A 15571-nucleotide genomic window follows, 5' to 3' on the forward strand; every position below is an offset into this window, starting at 1 on the left:
AAAGTATTTATTGACAATAAAAATCCTTTGTGATGCTTTGAAAAATAATAAAATTTAATAAAATTTAAAAAAAAACAAAAAAAACCCCCAAACTTTTGAACGGTACAGTAGGCTCTTTTTTTCCTGTTTATAAACTGGCATGGGTATTTCCCCCTCTCTTTTGATTGTAGCTGATGCACTCTCACTGCTTGCTGTTTGGCCACTTTCTGAAAAGCCTGTGGGCATCTCAGGGAGGTTACAGGTGAGGTCCTGTGCAGGTGAGATGCACATTTCCTGTCTTGCTCTCATGCCCCCATGCCTGCATACATAAGATGACCTCACAGCCGAGCTGAGAGCATAGATTATTAATAGAGCAGATATAGCCTGTGGTTTCAGGACCAGAATTAAACAAACGTTGATGCTTGCCATTCAGAATTACACTCAGCCACTGAGCATTAAAGAGGCCAGTTTTATAGACAGGTACGCAGTGATCCGGGCTAAGCGAAGACATGTGGGCTGTTCGTTCCATTTTTTTAAATTATTTTTATAGGTCTTTTCCCATCAACTTTGTTTGGAGATGTGATAGTCAGTATTATGCCTGTCAGGCATGCCTGTTTATTTTTATAGGTCTTTACCCATCAACTTTGTTTGGAGATGTGATAGTCAGTATTATGCCTGTCAGGCACTAAAAATCCATTCTTTTCTCTGTCCGAGTCCAGGGGAGATGCAAAAAGCAAACTTTAAAGTCTCATTCTAATGAAAGAAGAGAGGGATGAGGCGATTGCATTGGAGGTCATCAGTTATCTGTTTTCTACCAGACTGCTTTTGGAAAAGGCAAATATCTCTGTCAGATAAAGAGAAGAACGGTTGATGCTCTTGTCTCTCTGTTTCTTTCTTTGTATCTATTTTTCTGCCTTTGCATTTAGGTGGTTCCATCCAGTCAGATGAATAGGCATTTTTGATCACATAGAGTTTCCCCTGGAGCAAGAAATGCATGAGGGAGAGAAAGAGAGAGAGAGAGAGTAAAAGGACCCTCACGGAGCTATTCGTGAGCTTCTTCTAACGCAATGCAAATGAAAGGTTTCTTGTATCTGTTGAGTTCTATTTTAGGTGTGTGAAAAGCAGCATGGAGACTTGCTCAGGGAGATACTCACTATACAACCCAGGAAAGGCAGGCTGAATAGACAGGAAGTGTGTGTGTGTGTGTGTGTGTGTGTTTTGGCACAAGTATGCATGTGTGTACAGTGCTGAACGTTTGGAGGATCTGATCGTTTCAGGGCTGCTCGACCCACTCTGCTCACTAACACTTACACTCTCTTGAGCCACAAGCCATGATGCTTATCAGAAATCTCTCGCACTGTAAAAATACCACATGATGGCTTATGACGCATCTTCCACAGTGCTCATTGTCTGCATTAGAAGATGAATTTTATTTCCATCAAGTAAATCAACACCTTTTACAGGTCTTGTATGTGTCAGACTCTGTTCCATGTTTTGTGTGTGTCCTGCTCCCCGTGTGCCTTCCCATGCCCTTATTTGGTTAGTTTCCTGTTCCTCCCCTGATTAGTTGTGCGCGCGCGCGCACCGTGACAGTATGACATTGCTATCTTTGCAAACTTACTAAAATGAAGTAAACTCCTGAATGGTTTGGGGTCTATTTGAAAGTAATACTTTTATGCAGCAAGGACACATTAAATTAATAATTAAATCATTAAATTCTGGAGTAAGATTGGAGTAATGGCTGCTGAAAATTCAGCTTTGTCCTCACAGGAATAAATGACATTTTAAATATCAATCAAACAAATAAATAGTTATTATACATTGTATAATTTCACAATCTTACTGTATTTACTGTATTCTGTGAATAAATAAGTGCATTCTTGCTGAGCATTAGAGAATACTTTCAAAACATTAAAAACTTGTTGTGACCACACACTTTTGAATGGAAGTGTATATTATACTACATTGCATTAATTTATTAATTTAGCAGATGCTTTTATCTAAATAACTTAAATATAAGGAGCACTACAAGCAAGTTATCATAAGAGCCAACAATATTTGCAGTATCAAGTTTCAAGTGGAAGATTAGATTAGTACACAAGCTAAAGTGAAATGCAGAGAAGAAGAGAAAACAAGTTATTACAGGTACTTGCATGTGAAGTGTCTTCAGCTGTTTCCTAAAGGGTGTGATGGTCTCAACAGACCAGGTCAAAGTTTGCCACTCGTTCAGAGGTACAGAGAGAGTGAAGGTTCTAGAAAGTTTCATTGTGAACCTCTCATTCACTAACAATAAAAAACAAGTCACTTTCTAGGGTGAAATCAAGTAGGAGTAGCTCTATTTGAAGGTAAAAAAATTCAAATTTTGACTACTTTGTAGTGTAACCATGAAACCTAAACCTAACCCTGAAATTATAGGCTGAAGATGTAAATACAGTAGCAGAGTGTGGTAAGTTAGTTGGGTAATTTAGTAAATGTTGTCTTGTTGACCTTGACCTTTCAGCAGTAGCTTTCTGTATGTGTGCTGTTGTGACTGGCAGCCAGAAGTCGTGGCGCTGTCCAAGGTGCTGAAGAGAGACCTGCTGCTCATTTGATTTAAGTCTCAGCTCCAGACAGCCTCAAATGTCTAGCATGTCTCTGAAACAACTAAAGGAGATGTTCATTGTAATCTATTTTGGGACCTTTATGTCTTACTTCTGCAGGAACAGCACCTTTTTTGCTGATTCATAAATCTGTGTTTGGAGAAATAACATTGTTACACTGAAGAGCTCAGGCATGTCTTTGAAAAACTGTGAAGATAATCTCACTGATTTGCTGTACTACCTAAGACCTGTCAGCAGATTAATGCGTGAGATCTTTCCTATAGCGAGTTAATGGCAGGGCTTTGCAATGACATCACATCTCTCCCAACAAGAGAGCAAAGATTTGTCCTTTTCCTTGGCTAAGCCTCATTACACACTCTCACATACGCAGACACCCCTGTAATTTCTCTCCAGCCTGCTTCTGATGCTTCTATATCTGTATAATTATTAGGAGATCCTTCCTCAGTAGCTTCCTACTGGCCATTTCTAAGCCAGACTAGCAGTGCTATCCAGATAAATACAGTATTTTATGTTATTTTATTTTATTTTATTTATTCACAACTTACCATTTTTTCATGGCATATTTAATATGGCTTTTAATATTTTGTTATATTATTTTATTTTATATGTATTTTAATTTATGGTAATTTATTTTATTAACAAATTAGCATTATTTGCCTGGGATATTTAATGTGGCTTTTATTTATTTAGTTACAACATGGCTCTATTTGCCTTCCATATTTAAAGTTTTATTATTATTATTTATTTTTTTTATTCACAACTTCATTTTATTTTACTTTCTGTTGATCATAGCAACAGTAATTCATCAAATAATGGAGGCATGGAAACATTGTTTCCCTACTACTACTATTATTATTATTATTTTCATATTTAAAGTGAACTTTTATTTTTAAAGGAAGTTCTTCAATAGCATTTAGTTTTTGCTGTGGTAATGAAAACTGGTATCAAGAATTGTGACATTTCTCTGCAAATTTCACGAGCATCGATTGACATTCTGAAATGTTATTATCATTACAAGCCTTCAGTCTTTTAGTCGTCTCTCTCCCTCTCTTTCTCTGAGGCATTGTATGTGTCTATGTGTGTGTGTATTTGTGTTGAGAGGGCACATGTGTGAAGAGGGAGTCATGTTCTGTCATCATTGTGGCAGGGATATGAAATGTCAGTGCAAGGCTGTTGGAGATATCTCCCCCACAGTCACCACACACACACACACACTGGTTCTGCAGCACACAGATCAGAGCATGTGAAACAACCATTTACATCCCAGTGATCCAGCAGGAAGCATATTCTGATGCAGTGCTCTTATACGCTCATGTGCTAATGGGCCAATGCGAGGACGACAGCTGCCTGTCCAGTCTCTAAATATGAAATGTGAAATCCTTCCAATTAATTTATGAACCATATATGAAAGACAAGGACAATTGTGTCCAATGATGGCATGTTTTTATAATGTGGTCTTATTAGTAGATATTCACTTTTTTTAATGAACATCTGTAATAAGAAACACTCTCTGCCTATATTTTATGCTTTTATGCAAGGTTTAATAATAATTACATTCAGTCAAAGAAAAAGTGTATATGACTTTACTTCCATCCACTTTAGTCCTATCTGGATTTCATTTATAAATTTGCCTATTTAATGAAGTATTTCATAATTTCGGATTGTTTTTGAGTAATCCGGTACTGTGATACAAAATGTATATTTTACATACAAATATCTATGATTACTAATGTAATCACCCTTTAAGTAAGACAATAGGCCGATATATTAATAAGCCTATATTCATGTATTTCATACATTTATATAAATACAGACCACTTAAATAATGAATATCTTATGGTATCTTATTGGTAGTAAATGTTAGCCCATTGGATTTCACAATTACAACAGACTCCACTAGTTATCTTATAAAATAGATTATTATGCAATATTTGTAAATATAGATAATTATATAGATATAGAAAATATAAATATTTTCACTCTGCTTAGGATAAACCAACTGACTGATCCAAGGATTCAGTTGGCTGTATGAGGATCAGACTGACTCAGATATAAGTTGCCCGCTTATCCAAAATGCAGGCATGGAATCCATATTTATTTGCAACACTTCTCTGAAGTGTAATTCAGCTGAAAAATCGGCCCATGAGTCATATGTCAGTGAGCATTTGACTTGCTGTCAGAAACCATTCGGGTCGGGTTTCTCAAGTTTCGTCTTGTGTCTAGAGAGTATGTGTGATGATTCGTAATGGAACGAATGAGATCACGGTACTTGATTGTCTTGTGTGAAGACATTCACTCATCGGATGTGAAGACAGCTGAGTAACTAGTACTTGATGTTCCTGAATTTTCCACTGGCCATATGCTCATCTGCCAAACCTCCAATCTCATTAATAGTAACCTGGGATAGTGCTTACCATAATCCCTCTGGATATACAGTATACTGTGCTTGCATGTGTATTTAGACCATTATTATTTGATATTACTTTGTAACCTACAGTTCTAAAGTCTGAGTCCATATTGAAAATTAAATTTAGATGTGTAAAATAAGTTTTAGTTTTAGGGAAAAAAAAATCAATGTTATGATGTAAAAGGAACAAAGAAATATTTAAGATTCTGCACTATTTCTTGGTTGCTAATCAAATTTAACTTTGATCAGATGGTCAGATGCTCTAGAGCTCAAGATCATTTCGAATCATGGAGGAGAATATGATCATAAGGATGAAAATTTGCTTTAAATTTGCTCAAAATCTGTTTTGATGAAGAAACAAACTCATCTAGATCTTGGATGGCCTGAGGGCGAGTAATGTTTAAGCAAATTTTCATTTGTTGGTGAACTGTTCCTTTAATGTTAATGTTTAATATTGGATCTGCCTGCCCTGTGGAATTATGTATTATTTACACCGATCAGGGATAACATTATGACCACCTTCCTAATATTGTGTTGGTCCCCCTTTTGCTGCCAAAACAGCCCTGACCCGTCGAGGCATGGACTCCACTAGACACCTAAAGTATCTGGTATCTGGCACCAAGATGTTAGCAGCAGATCCTTTAAGTCCTGTAAGTTGCGAGGTGGGGCCTCCATGGATCGGACTTGTTTGTTCAGCACATCCCACAGATGCTCGATTGGATTGAGATCTGGGGAATTTGGAGGCCAAGTCAACACCTCAAACTCATTGTCGTGCTCCTCAAATGATTCCTGAACCATTTTTGCTTTGTGGCAGGGCGCATTATCCTGGTGAAAGAGGCCACAGCCACCAGGGAATACCGTTTCCATGAAAGGGTGTACATGGTCTGCCTTAATGCTTAGGTAGGGGGTACGTGTCAAAGTAACATCCACATGGATGGCAGGACCAAAGGTTTCCCAGCAGAACATTGCCCAAAGCATCACACTGCCTTCGCTGGCTTGCCTTCTTCCCATAGTGCATCCTGGTGCAATGTGTTCCCCAAGTAACCGACGCACACGCACCTGGCCATCCACGTGATGTAAAAGAAAACGTGATTCATCAGACCAGGCCACCTTCTTCCACATTGCTCTGTGGTCCAGTTCTGATGCTCACGTGCCCACTGTTGGCGCTTTGGGAGGTGGACAGGGATCAGCATGGGCACCCTGACTGGTCTGCGACTATGCAGCCCCATACGTAACAAACTGTGATGCACTATGTATTCTGACACCTTTCTATCAGAACCAGCATTAACTTCTTGAGCAATTTGAGCTACAGTAGCTCGTCTGTTGGATTGGACCACACGGGCCAGCCTTTGCTCCCCACGTGCATCAATGAGCCTTGGCTGCCCATGACCCTGTCGGCGGTTCACCACTGTTCCTTCCTTGCACCACTTTTGATAGCTACACATACTGCAGACCAGGAACACCTTACAAGAGCTGCAGTTTTGAAGATGCTTTGACCCAGTCAAGTCGTCTAGCAATCACAATTTGGCCCTTGTCTAACTCTCTCAAATCCTTACACTTGTCCATTTTTCCTGCTTCTAACACATCAACTTTGAGGACAAAATGTTCACTTGCTGCCTAATACTGTATATCCCACCCACTAACAGGCACCGTGATGAAGAGATAATCAGTGTTATTCACTTCACCTGTCAGTGGTCATAATGTTATGCCTGATTGTCTATATAGCTTTGACAGTATTATTTGTTGCACAGTGTGGTGTGTTAGTCATGACATCTAGTCCTGAGAGGGTCAGTAAATGACTGTCTATAAAGGGGATTCATATAAGACCTGTCCCACCCTGCAACACTCATCAGAACAGACTGAGCTAAACATTGAATTCAAATGTTAATATAGAGAAGAAGAGAGAAAGAAAAAAAGGAGAGGGAAAGTTCAAGTGGTCAAAAGAGTACGCTCTCTCTGTGTAATGGTTAATAAACCCCTTTTATTGTGTTATTTCCCATAATTTGTTGCGTCATCAAATAAGAAGTGTCTCTAACCTTTAGCTTCAGAGCTCTGGGGAAAGGTGTTTCTGTGTGAATCTGTGACACCACAGACAATACGAGGAGGAGCCTGGCCATTCACTCAAATTAAAACGGGAGAAATTGCAATTATTAACAAAAAAGCAATCATGTTTCTCAAACCATTCAGGCAGATTTTATTGGTGATTTGTTATATGTTTTTGAAATTTAAGCTTGGCAAACAGTTCTGGATTTCTAAATCTCTTGCCACAGAGCTAGAAGTAGCATTTGACTAGAAGTAGCTGCCTGGGGGTGTTATGAAGATTGCCTAAAAGGACTTTGGTGAAACTCATGATCAGTTCATTCAGTGTTTATAATGTTATTCCCTTTACTTTTAACAGAATGGATATGAGCGAGATGGAAAAAGGAGATGGTCTTATCATTTTCTTTCTGGCTTTTTCAGATAGCATATTTTCCATTTAACTTTTTAGGAACTCCCGAGCTTCTTCTTTCAACTTCCTTGTGTCAGGAAATGTGTTCTTTTAGCGCCTTCATTTAAATAAAATATATATTTTCCCCATTATCATGAATATGGATGAGAAAAGAAATTATATATTCCCACTGAGTCTATATTTGTTCTGCTGTTAAATCTAAGCAACTAAGCACAAATCTTATGCAAGCTTGCAAACATAGTGAGTGTTAGCCTAATGAATATTCAAAAGGAAAATCTTCTTTGTTCATCTACTTTATTCTTGTCTTTGTCCCTTGTAGTTTTAATTTATTGCATTAATTAATTAATTAATTGTATTTGTTTTCAATTTATTTATTCATTTTCATATGTTATCAATTCAATGTCCCGCAAAACTCAGCAGAATACAAGTTTGGTGATTAAATAAAACACAATACTGTAATTCGCCAGTTGGCCGATAAGTTTATTAAGAACTTTAACCTTACGTGGGTTGAATTGTAAGATATGACATGTTTATATGCGTAATGCAAATAAATCAGTCACAAGTTGTTATGAAATGTCGGTAAAAACAAATTTAGAGAACATTCATATGAATGGCAAGTAATTGGAAGAGGTTTGCCTATGTCATCTTAATTGGCTTGTGTGGCAAAAAGCTCATTTTGAACTGTGCGTCTGTTTGTAGTCTGTGAATTCTCTGTGAATAGAAACAAGACCTTTGCTTTGTGGGCGATGTGTTGAATTACAATGCAGAATCTAAATGGGTTGCACCATGCTGAAGTGACCCGAATTGTAGCTGATGCGTTATAAGTAAAGAGCAGGGAGGGGTTGTTCATGCAAAGCTGTCCTCAATGTTTTTCACTCTCTTTCACACCCTGTCTTGTGCAACCCTTAATTTAGCCCTCATTAATATCACAGCAGCCTCCTTGAATTCACAATGTAGCCACCTAATTCCATCAAAAGCCAGCGGACGGGTGATCATTAATAGCACAACATCGGTTCCGATACGTCTCCTTAAGTAAATACAATGATGTTCCTGACAGGAATTACATTCTAATGGAACACATTAGCACAGGGAGTGTGAGCCAGGCCCCCCGGGGCCCAGCCCAATGGGATTGAAGGACCTTATTAGTGAGGTAAAATCTCTCAGATGAGTGGCCAACCCAAGGTCCTGACCCAGTTCAGTCAGACCAGATCCCACAAGTATTTTTTTTTTCCGAATGGAAAGAGAGAGTAATGTAAAGAGAGACTAGAAGAGGCGAAAATGGAGAGCAAAGGGCCCTCTTTTAGTGTGCTTGAGGAATCCATCTTATTCATGAACAGATGAAGCGGCATCCTGAACAGGCTCTTGAGTATAGGTGAATGAAAGTGCTATTTAGATGAAAAGAGATTTTATATTCCTTTCAATTTGTGGTTTTATAAACTGTTTTAGTATATTTCAAATATATGATTTTCAAGTGTGACTCATATTTTACTTTATGTTGGATTTGCTGGTTCAGACATGCCAGTTCACCAGTGGGTCAGATAACTCTATAAAATCCATAATCTCTGAATTCAAAGCAACACAAAGACCATTAATAGTATGTGTGGCCATGTGTGGGCTCTTTAATCCCTCTAAATTAGCCTTTGACCATGACCAATATTATTGAAGGACAGAAAAGATTACAGATATGTCTCAATTAACTCTCTTTCTGTCTGGATCAACAGAGATTCTTGGCTTCTAGATATGGGTATGACAGCCCATTTCAATGTGTTTGAGGTTCTGGAATTGAAAAAAAAAAGCAGCACCCCTCAGAGAGCTAAAACAAGTTAAACAAGTTCAGCTGAAACAAACCAGAGAGGTACTGTAGAATCACAGTGGAAGGAAATTGGACATTTTGTGGTTTGAGGAGTTTATTTCACTAGAGGTCTTCAAATTGGTTTCAGGGACCCTCAAGGGACCACAAGGGGGTGCTAGGGTGTCTGTGAAAAAATGAGGAAAACAAAAGAGAGAAATTGTACAAAATGCTTTTTTAGGACTGTCATAATAATGAAATGTGATATTATTATTATTATTATTATTTAAACCACCAAATCTAATCATACATTACTATTTAATTAAAGACAAAAAGTAAGGTAAAATGAAGGAACTATCTGAAGGAAATATCTGGATATAGTTTGTGGATAGTATTATATATTAAAAATATAATTATATATTAAGTTTTAATAATTTTTTTATTTTAAGTTTGACTTTTTACTTAATTTTAGAAATGTTTCACAATATAATATAAACGAGTTTTTATACATAAAATTTTTAAACACTTTATAGTTGCGCTTGTATTTTATCTGTAGCCCAACATTAGATCACTGGCAGAATTTTCAGACTCTAATTTTACGAGATTCCAATAAATATCAGACATTTGGCACACTTTTATCCAAAGCAATATGTGGTGCATTCAAGCAATACATTTTATTGGTATGTGTAAACCTATTATTTTTACGTTGCTAGCACCATGAGACCAATTCAGGTAGAGGAACGTTTGTTTACAAAGCAAAGTAATTGAAGAGTGTCTTTGAAAGTAAATGTCTTTGAAAACAACATTGAAGTGTGCTTTTAGAATCTAGCTGTTAAAGGGGAATCACACATCTAATTAATATTGGAGTTAAATTTATGAGAACTTAGTGAGTCACAGAGCAGAACGAAGCCTAGAGCGAAAATCGCTAGACTGGAAAATGGTGTTGGAAATAAGGACATTACAAAGAGTGCAGTAAAACCCAATCTACTGTAGTCAGTCCTTCAAAGATCTAATAAGACAGTCTTTAAGGTAAAGAAGTTGTGTAAATTTTGCAGAGCCTGCATACTCTCTCTGTGATGTATAAAACATGCACTGATTAAGATTCTCCAATGCGGCTGATTTCCCTCTCTCTCTCTCTCTTTCTCTGCTCTTCAGTTCCATGGTTGCTTGGCGACCTGGAGGAATGCTGGGATGTAGAATGTGGATCCTCTTCATCCTTGTCCACCTCACAATGGATCTGTCTCTGTGTGCACCAGCAGGCCAAGGGCTCACACTCAAACTACTGCCCAGATCAGTGCCCCGCTGGCAGCCACACCCTCTGCCTAGTCGGGACACGCTCACCGGCCAGCACTTGAGGACTCTGGGTGTCTTGCATCGTGGTGTTCCCCCTCCCTTGCCATCACTAGGCAATCATGGGGAGCTGGGGGGCACCAAACTGTGGGGGCGGAAAAACCGCAGGTCACTCCAAAAACGACAACTTTGTGCAGAGTGCCAATTGACCCCCTCTGACAAAGGGAAGTCGGTTGCATTACCAGAGGAGAGTAAATCTGATTTAAATCTGCATTTATCTCGCTCACGGAGGCAGCTGAAAGGGGACGGCTATGACTCCCTGGAGGGGAGGACCACCACAGTGGCAGGATTTATTGACTGGGGCCCTACAGGGATCGACGAGGGGCTTGAGGAGGAGGCGAAGGTGACTCCGAATGCCATCGTCACCTCTTTAGCCCCTTCCATCACCAGAGTTACCATAACTAGCACTACCACACACAGCCCCCAAAGGACGTATGCGGTGATTACAACTGCACATCCTAAGAGGCACAGCACCACACAGCCAAGCAACTCCAGAGTGACTGCCAAACCACCGAAACCTTTTGGGGACACACCAGGTAGGGCATAAATCTGAATGACGGCTGTTTCTTCATGTAGTTTTCGTTTCTAATCTGTGTAAGGTACTTAATCAACGTATGTTTGATCACATATTTAAAATTCAGAGGCGGTGAAACACGAAAATATATTTTTAGGGACCGTCAGGCGGTTTAAGGTAATTCGTGAACATAGTGCAGAGGCCTTTGGGTCTCAAACCACAATGCAGTGCATCAAAAACACTGTGTGGGTTCTTTGAAAAACTGAGGGTGGAAAATACTCACGAAGCTGCAATTGGCACACAACTGCTCGGCAATTTACAGCAAAGAAGGTGGTTGAATTGTCGAAGGGCCAAGAGCGTGCATCTAGCTAGTTTTTTTTTTTTGGTGAAAATATTGGCTACATTTTGCTGTGAAAAACATCAGCTGCTGTATAATTATGGAACATAAGCAAATATGGAGAAAATAATGTACTAGTGTTGAAAGTTTGTCATATTGGTTAATAGGCTATTTTGAAAGTTTTGTGAAAGTGGAAATGTGTCACTTTTGCTTTTTGTGGCTTAAAGTTTCTTAAGCAGGCGGAAGAATACAGTGTTGTACATATATAATATGAATTTTTCAATGTTCTTGAAATAAGTCTCTTATAAATCAAGGCTGCATTTATTTAATTAGATTCACAGAAACCTGAAATTTAGCAGTCATTACTCCAGTCTTCATTGTCACATGATCCTTCAGAAATCATTTTAATCTGCTGATCATCTATAATTCTTTCAGTTACAATTTATGTTAACACTTAAATTTGAACCGCAATTTTCAATTCAAATTTAGGAATTTAACTGGAATTTAAAAGGCAATTATTATTTACATTTTAGATGGCCAGTTGATTAAATTTGGCCAGTTTTGAAGGCAGCATAGTTTCCTTTGTGCATCCTTTGCTGTTTTTGATATTCTGCAATATAGTGTGTGGAGTTCAGGTTTACAAAAAATAAGAATTACATTTGAAAAAAAGTTGATTTATTAATGTCCATTTTTTCAACACTCAGTTTCAACTGAGAACTAAGCATCGTAATCATCTCTAAAACTTTCTTGATGTTCTGGAGCCCTAGAAGCCTGAAAACCAGTTTTCATATGCAAAATGTTGCTTGTTTAGTCATTGTCTGGGCACAGAGGCAGGAAAATGGTTTTAATGCTCTTCTGCTGTTACATTTATCATCTTTGGCTCCATTGCATAATCTAGGCTTTGGTACTGCATGACAGAGTAGCCTACATATGGCAACCTCAGTATCTGTCAGTAGTATTTGTGAATCCTGGGGAGATTATTCTATTCTCTGTCCTAGAAGGATGATGATTGGCATTAGCTCTCATGTTTGCCATTAGGCTGCAATCTGTCCTCTGTGTTTGGTATTGCACAGCATTAGGCTAGTCATCCATTAAGTGTGAAGTCCTCTGGGTAGATCAACTATTGTGCTCCATAAATCTGTGCAAAAGGGGAAGTGTCTTGACACTTTCTACAAACTGGCTTGACACTATCTGTGTATGACATGCACAGAGATCTGTTATAGTCTACGAAGTGGGCAAAAATGTACAATTAAGTTTACACAAAAGCATGGTTCAGCGCCAGAAATAATAAAAGACAGATAGCATGACCCCTAAAACTGACAAGTTGCCGATTTGCAAAAAAATATGTTTTAATCCCTTAATTCTACACTACAGATCTGCTGTACTGCAAAGTTATTAATCTTCACAAGTTTTGCACATTAGCATGCCATAGATTACATTAGCAGTGAAAGATATTAACAATGAAGACTCCCATAAAATTAGATTCGTGGTGAGTAATATACAAGCGAGAACAATTTTACGACTCTCCTGAATGGAGACTTACATACATCCATGCATGTCGAATTGTATTTCAGCACAAAGGTCAACCTCCAATCAAATGTCATGGCCTCATTAACCACAGGAATGATTAGCCAAATGAAGTCAATCTGGAGTGAGGACAGCAGTGTCATTACATCTAAAGGCCAGCATAAGGTTTGCCTTAATCTCTAAAGTGCTGTTCCAATAATCCTCTTCGCCTTTCTTCCTCTTCTTCATTTCTTCTGATCTTTATAAAGGCTACGCAGGTGAATGCAAAATATCAATCGCACCAAACTGACAGTTCACAACCACATAGTCTAACACTAGTAGAGGAGATTGTAGAAACATATGTCTCATATACTATATACACCTCTGTGTTTTAAAAAACTCTTGTGTCATTTTTATGCCATTACTTCCATCAAATTACAAGCAACATGTTTCTTTGAAAGGCCCGACTGGGCTGGACATAATAACATTGGCTTCACCAATGAGTTATTTTTGCATTATTTATTATTAATTAGTTCTGTGGTTCTATTGGTGACATTAGTGATGCATAACTTACACACTTCACCTATGAAAAGTAAGTAGGTAATCTGGAAGGATTGCTGGTGCCCTATCTGACCAGTATCAGTGTATCATTGTTGACCATGTACATATGTTTTTATGGCTTTTAACATAAAGCATTTGGTTTTCTGAAGTGTATTAAATACTGTTGTTGCAAGTTCTGCTGAATTAAATATTAGGCAATGACAACTAGCTGGCTAACTCTGTTGAGGTTTTGCTAAAATAGTATTCAGTTATCATCAATATCTATATAATATTTATTTATATAAATATTTACAACTTATATAAATATGTATAAATATAAATTGACACATTTAAAAAATAATGACACATAAAATCATGTTGCTAAGAATAAAATTTCTTATTTTTGTGGTGAAAATATTGACATAAAATTTGTAAACAGTTTTCTCAGAAATTGCAAGTAAATTTCACAAATAATTACAAAGAAATGGCAAGTAACACATTGAATTAAACAAGAAATTTTGAAGTAGAAAAGCTGAAATAGAATTTTCTTTTCTTTTGTTCCAAAGATGTTCACATTAAGCAGCGTTACTTTATGTTAATAGTTTGCTTAAAACAAATAATTTATATAAAAACTTAATGTAAATAGTTATTTGGTGTTTTGTGGGAACCCCGAGGTAGTGGCTCACATTCATAGAGTGCTGTCATAGTATGTGCAATAAGCAGTTTAATCTAATATTTGCTGCTAAATTAATTTGACTGATTGGTGTTTTTTGCTCCTGTGTATGGAAGCAAGTGTAATGGGCTCATACAGACAATGCTGCAGTGTTTTTGCCTATTTTAATTATCTGGTGAATACAAAGAATACTGGTGTTAATTATAGTTTTAATACAACTGAGGTGTGAAAATTTAATAATTTGTTTGCTGCACACAGTCCGTAGCTGTCTTTTAAGTGCTATTTTGCCATAAGGGAAAATAAATCTGCCTAGTCACTCGTCAGTGACTCTAACAAATAACAAGCAACCTGAGAATATTAAAACTTGATGGAACTGCAGATGGAAAAAATAGAATGTTGATATGTAAATCCCTGAAAATTACAATCTTTCACTCTATTCTACACTGTCCACATGGAAAGAGTAGTAAACAACATCAAATGCTGCATGGTTTCTCTTGATGATGCTAGATCTACAGTATCTGAAATATGAATGCATTATGTAGTATGTTGCCTTGGCATGTCTTTCATATACAGTATGAAAATTAGTCCTATGTAGTGCCCTTAAGGCATGCCATAATTATCCATCTCTGTCAAGCTACAGCCGAACCTGTCTCATGAAACGAAATACCTATCAAGGTGAAATCCCTCTGCTTCCTCATTCAGCGAGCAGCCCGGGTAAATTTAGCCCCTCGCAAACCTGAACCAGTACTAAACTGCTTCTGACATGCAAAGTAATAGGGGGAAAATAAGCAATGGGCTGTGAATACCAAACTGGAGCATTAGACATGCATACGAGCGGGTGTTCAGCAGAGTTCATTTCAAAGCATAGAAAGTGCATGGAGGTCAATGTAACTGTTCACATGCCTGATTAAAATCCAGGACACCAACAGCACTAACTCCTTTCATTATGGTATTGGAAATGCTTTACTATAGCTGAATTTTATTTTTATTTTTTATTTTTTGCAGGGCTCTTAAAGGGATAGTAGATGAAAATTGTCATCATTTACTCACCTTCATATTGTTCAAAACCGGTAGGACTTTCTTTCTTCTGTGGAACACAAAATAATTAATTGGTAACACTTTACAATAAGGTTCATTAGTTAACATTAGTTAACTACTTTAGTTAACATGAACTAAACATGAACATTACTTCTAAATCATTTATTAATATTAGTTAACGTTAATTATAACATTTACTAATGCATTATTAAAATCAAAAGTTGTGCTTGTTAACATTAGTTAATGTACTGTTAATTAACATGAACTAACAATGAACAATTGTATTTTCATTAACTAACATTAACAAAGATTAATAAATGCTATAAGAAATATATTGTTCATTGTTTGTTCATGTTAGTTAATACATTAACTAATGGAACCTTATTGTA

General features: G+C 37.4%; 1 protein-coding gene across 1 annotated transcript in view; it reads left to right on the forward strand.

Annotated features, from left to right (window-relative positions):
- Nucleotides 1–15571, forward strand: part of LOC107695280 (adherens junction-associated protein 1-like) — a 50806-nt gene that overhangs the window by 16737 nt on the left and 18498 nt on the right. The window contains exon 2 of the mRNA XM_016495115.1: nt 10380–11110. Coding sequence (XP_016350601.1) covers nt 10380–11110 — 731 coding nt within the window. The remainder of the gene's footprint in view (nt 1–10379; nt 11111–15571) is intronic.

This window comes from Sinocyclocheilus anshuiensis, unplaced genomic scaffold (genome assembly GCF_001515605.1).
Source record: "Sinocyclocheilus anshuiensis isolate Anshui unplaced genomic scaffold, SAMN03320099.WGS_v1.1 scaffold122, whole genome shotgun sequence".
NCBI classification, from domain to species: domain Eukaryota; kingdom Metazoa; phylum Chordata; class Actinopteri; order Cypriniformes; family Cyprinidae; genus Sinocyclocheilus; species Sinocyclocheilus anshuiensis.